The sequence below is a fragment of the Priapulus caudatus genome, unplaced genomic scaffold (genome assembly GCF_000485595.1).
Source record: "Priapulus caudatus unplaced genomic scaffold, Priapulus_caudatus-5.0.1 Scaffold4088, whole genome shotgun sequence".
Lineage (NCBI taxonomy): Eukaryota > Metazoa > Priapulida > Priapulimorpha > Priapulimorphida > Priapulidae > Priapulus > Priapulus caudatus.
Window position 1 is genome coordinate 5,367 of NW_014581149.1, and position 4,574 is coordinate 9,940.

The 4,574-nt window shown below is 50.6% G+C and overlaps 1 protein-coding gene across 1 annotated transcript in view; it reads right to left on the reverse strand.

The window, feature by feature from the left end:
- Positions 1 to 807: 807 nt before the first annotated feature.
- LOC106819701 (glutamate synthase [NADPH] large chain-like) overlaps positions 808 to 4,574 on the reverse strand; it is a 5,953-nt gene continuing 2,186 nt past the window's right edge. Inside the window, exons 3-5 of the mRNA XM_014824299.1 lie at positions 2,593 to 2,704; positions 1,582 to 1,736; positions 808 to 954 (exon numbers count right to left, since the gene is read on the reverse strand). Of these exons, the coding sequence (XP_014679785.1) occupies positions 808 to 954; positions 1,582 to 1,736; positions 2,593 to 2,704 (414 nt within the window). The remainder of the gene's footprint in view (positions 955 to 1,581; positions 1,737 to 2,592; positions 2,705 to 4,574) is intronic.

The following is a 4,574-nucleotide window of genomic DNA, read 5'->3' on the forward strand; positions in this document are numbered from 1 at the left end:
GTCACAGACGTTGTGTGTCACACAGGTGTCACACATATAGGGTGTCACCGAGTGTAATGTCACACAGGTGCTCACATCAGATATCACACAGATGCAGGGATCATTCCTAAAACCAGGATGGAAAGATATTACGCAATCAAACTTTTTTCTCTGATAACGGCATCTAAATTTTGTATAATTGAATATTTTGAAGCATGCTATAATGAACGCCACGGGACTAACATGGAAAGGAGTAAAAACACCGTACTAATCAGCGGAACAGCAACGTGGACAGCCCTGACAAAAAGTTCCTTTATCACGAAGCGTCCATGTTTTACAAATCACTGATGAATAGCATTGCCGTTTACGGCGGCGAGCATGCGTGCCGAAAATGTCGGGTGCCCATAAATCGTGTATCACAACCCCGCTTCGCCGGTCAGCAGTTTGAAAGTATAAACAACTGATTTTTGGACCGACGATTCTTTTAATTAGAACATTCTTAGTCAAACAGCAGTGATATTGGACAAACTAATACTCGTTTTTGGATGTTAAGGTGTATGTACAATTATTAAACTACGGACAGGTGGCCAGTTACTCTAGGCATTGTTCGCAACATTTCATAAGAAATGGGCCTAGTATTTGGCCTTTAAAGCACACTTATTAAGGTGCACATTAATTGGGCTACCACTAACTCTTCTATACTAACCCATGCTAATATGCCCACTAAATATAATTAATTCAATAAAAATATATGAAAATATCATTAAATCATAATTATTTTATCGCTTAATTTCATAGTAATTAACGTTCGACTAATTAATGAACCAATTAGTGTTCTACTGACGCCTCCTTGAGCCAACTCGTGACGGACGTCGCTGAGCAATCTCCAAGCTTCAGTTCACGTCCTTCGCGAAGATGTGGCCTTGGTCCGTGTCGACCACGCCAAGCATTCCGTGCCCGGGCTTCAGCCCTCCCCTGTAACCACGGCAACAACACACCTGTACTCCTCCTCCTCCCCACCTCGTCATTCTCTTCTTAGCATCCCCACCTTCCTCACGGCTCATCAGGTCTTCTCCCCTTCCTTTCCTCATCCATTCCTCCTCCTTTTCCCCTTTTCATCTCTCTCTCTCTCTCTCTCAATCGTCTGCGTCTCCTCTCTCTCTCTCTCTCTCTCTGCTCTCCCTCTCCCTTCTCTCTCTCTCGCGTCGTCTTCTCTCTCTCTCTCGTCTTCTCTCTCCTTCTCTCTCTTCTCTCTCTCATCTCGTCTCAGTCTCATCTCTCTCTCTCGTACCTCTCTCCTCTCTCTCTTCCCTCCTCGGCTCTCCTCTCTCTCCCCCTCTGTCTCTGTCTAGATCCATCTATCACTCACTTTCGCGTGATCTCTCTCTCATTCTACCTCTCTCTCTCTATCATTTTGCTCTCTCTCTCTCATCTCTCTGCTCTCTCACTCTTCTCTCTCTCACAGTTTCTCGTCCTCTCTCTGTCACGTCTCATGTCCTCACCTGCGACGGAGTGTGGACCTCGGGCGAGACATCTCATGCCCCCTCGCCTCACTCCATCCCTTTTGTTCATTCTCCCTAACACTACATGTAGGGGCGCTACCTTCTGCAGGATGGATTCCGGCGGCACGTCAGCTACGCCGACCTCGCTCGCCATGTACATGAAGTTGTCGTGGGTGAGATAGAAGCGCGACGGCCGCAGGCCGTTCCTGTCCAAGATCGCTCCGATGTAGCGTCCATCCGTGAACGTCATCAACGCTGCGGGCATCGAACAACGTGAACAATGGCTTGCGGAACGTAGCGGGTGGGAACAACGTCAAACAATGTTAGCAATGGTGAGCGGAACATAGCGGGTGGGAACAACGTCAAACAATGTTAGCAATGGTGAGCGGAACATAGCGCGGTGCGGAACAACGTCAACAATTTCAGCAATGCGTGAGCGGACACATAGCGGTGCGAAACAAGCGTCAAACAATGTTAGCAATGGTGAGCGGAACATAGCAGGATTGGATCAACAATGAACAATGTGAACAACAGCGAGCAGAACGACGTGGGATCAGAACAATGATGACCAACGATGAGCGGAACACAGTGGGACAGGAACAACGATAAACAATGTCAATCCGGAAAGGCCGTGAAAATTGTTAGCGAACGAAGAATGCAAACATTTCACTGTTATGTGTGTTATGTGGTGCTCCCATTCAGTGCGTATGGGGTGCATGTGTGTCTGTGTGTGAGCTTGTGTGCATGTCTGCATTGTAACATAACTGGTTTTGTATGTCCGTACATTAGCACCTGCGTTTTAATCATGCCAGAGTGAGTGTCGATTTCATACGCACGAGTGCACGCGTCAGCGTGTATAGGTGAGAACACAGGTGAACAGGGAAAAAATTTAAATATATTTTTCGGGGGGCTACTTTTCAAGCTCGCGTGCATGAAAATAGCACTCTAAAATTTGGTTTGCTTTGAACTCTATGCATTTCCAGGGGCCCGTCTTTTTTGCCATTTCCGGGCTCTTTTTGGCATTTCGGGGGCTAAATCGCCCTGAGCCCCCGTGTATTTTTTTCACTGCAGGTGAACTACAGGTGTTAATTGCCTGTGCGCGGATGCCTACCTGGTCCGTCCCACGGCTCCATGGCCATGCTGCTCCACCTGTAGAAATCCTTCTTGGCTTCGGGCATCAGGTGGTCGCGCTGCCACGCCTCAGGTATCATCGTGATCGCAGCCTGTGGGAAACGCATTAGCAACGACTCGTTAACACAAACACGACTCGTAGCCAACCCACTCCGTTTAGCAAACGACTCGTTACAGCACGCACTCGTTAGCAACACGGACTCGTTAGGCCAACACAACTCGTTAGCAACCGACTCGTTTTAGCAACACGACTCGTTAGCAAACACGACTCTGTTTTTAGCAACACGACTCGTAGCAAACACGACTCCGTTAGCAACACGATCGTTTTAGCAACACGACTCTGTTTAGCAACACGACTCGTTAGCAACACGACTCGTTAACCAACAGACTCGTTAACAACACGACTCGCTAGCAACATGACTCTCTTAACAACACGACTCGTTGATTAGCAACACGACTCGTTAAACAACACGAACTCTTGGTCCCCACAAAGCACGTGCTGTCGCCCGTTAGATCGTACGCTAATTACGTGATGCTAACGAGATAACGCATTGTTGATTTTCTAAAGGAGAGGGAATTGCCCGCCAGAGGTCAGGCGCGTCAGCGGCGCGCCACGGTCGCGTGGCCGATCGAACGCTCTTTTGTTGCCTTTTGTTCGCGCTGGGTTTCGGAACGGAAATCGGATGGGAATTCGAGCCGCGGTTCTGCGACGCGTTTCCGCGGGGTCGTTGCCGTGGCAACGCGATGCTGCCGGGTGTTATTCGAGCGGTCGTTGATGAATAATTGCTATGTGTTCCCGTTTTGTCTCTAGGTGCACGCCTCAAGCAATTAGCCGATGGCCCAGCTCCAAGCACTAGCTACCACTAGTATATCCACTAGCAGGATTGTGTCTACATAGTATTTACCGCCATACACTAACCCACATCCCCTCAAAATACACCTCTCTCTCTCTCCCGGATCTCCCCATCCGTTTCACCTACGAGTACCCTCTCCTAGAATTCACCCCTATCCTCGCACGCCCGGTTTCTCTTCCCGTAACCTTCTTTCTCGCTAAATGCTTCCCTACTGTTGCTTCCCCGTATGTGTGCCTCCCCCCTCCCAAACACACGCAACTTCCCTCCCTCATAAACGTTTCTTCTACGAAAGTTCTTCTCCAGAAATCACCTTCCCCCATAATTTTTCTTCGCCACAAATTCCCACCCTAAAGCCCGGCGCACACGTGCCGATGAAAATCGCCAGTACTAGCGATAAAAATCGCCACGTGTGCGCCGGGCCTAAAGCAAACCGCACATCCCCTAGAAAGTCGCATCGCCACACAAGCCCGTGCCTAAAGAAAACGTTGAATAACTACACAAAGGCCGCCCACTGATGAGAGACACCTGGTGGTGGCAGCGCCATCTCGCGTGTCTGTCGTAGCGCCCTCTAGTGCATGCTAGTGTATCGCACCAAACGTAGCGCACCTGTCCCCGGTGGCGCCTCTTGTCTCCGGTGGCGCCCCCTGTCCCCGGTGGCGCCCCTTGCCCCCGGTGGCGCCCCCTGTCCCCGGTGGCGCCTCCTGTCCCCCGGTGGCGCCCCCTGTCCCCGGTCGCAGATCGCACGGAGCGTGACCGGTGTTTTCTGCCGTTCTTCTGTTTGAAGGTGATATTAGCCAGGACTCGATAGATGACATCGAACCGTGCCACGGTAAGGAGACGACCCCCCGGCGCCGCCCGTCCGCGTGCCGCGTAGCCGACCCCCGCTTGCGCAGCGCCGCAGCAGCAGCGCCACCTGGATGACCTGGATGCACGCACGCCTGCGGGGTCCGTGGGGGAGGGGAGGGTGTTGTGTTATCCTTGCTGCTGCTGCTGCTGTTACAAAAAAATTATGCGATATGGATGGACGCCGACAAGCAACAACAACAACAACAACAACAACAACAAAACACGACAACACAACACGACAAAGTAACAACAACAAACAAAT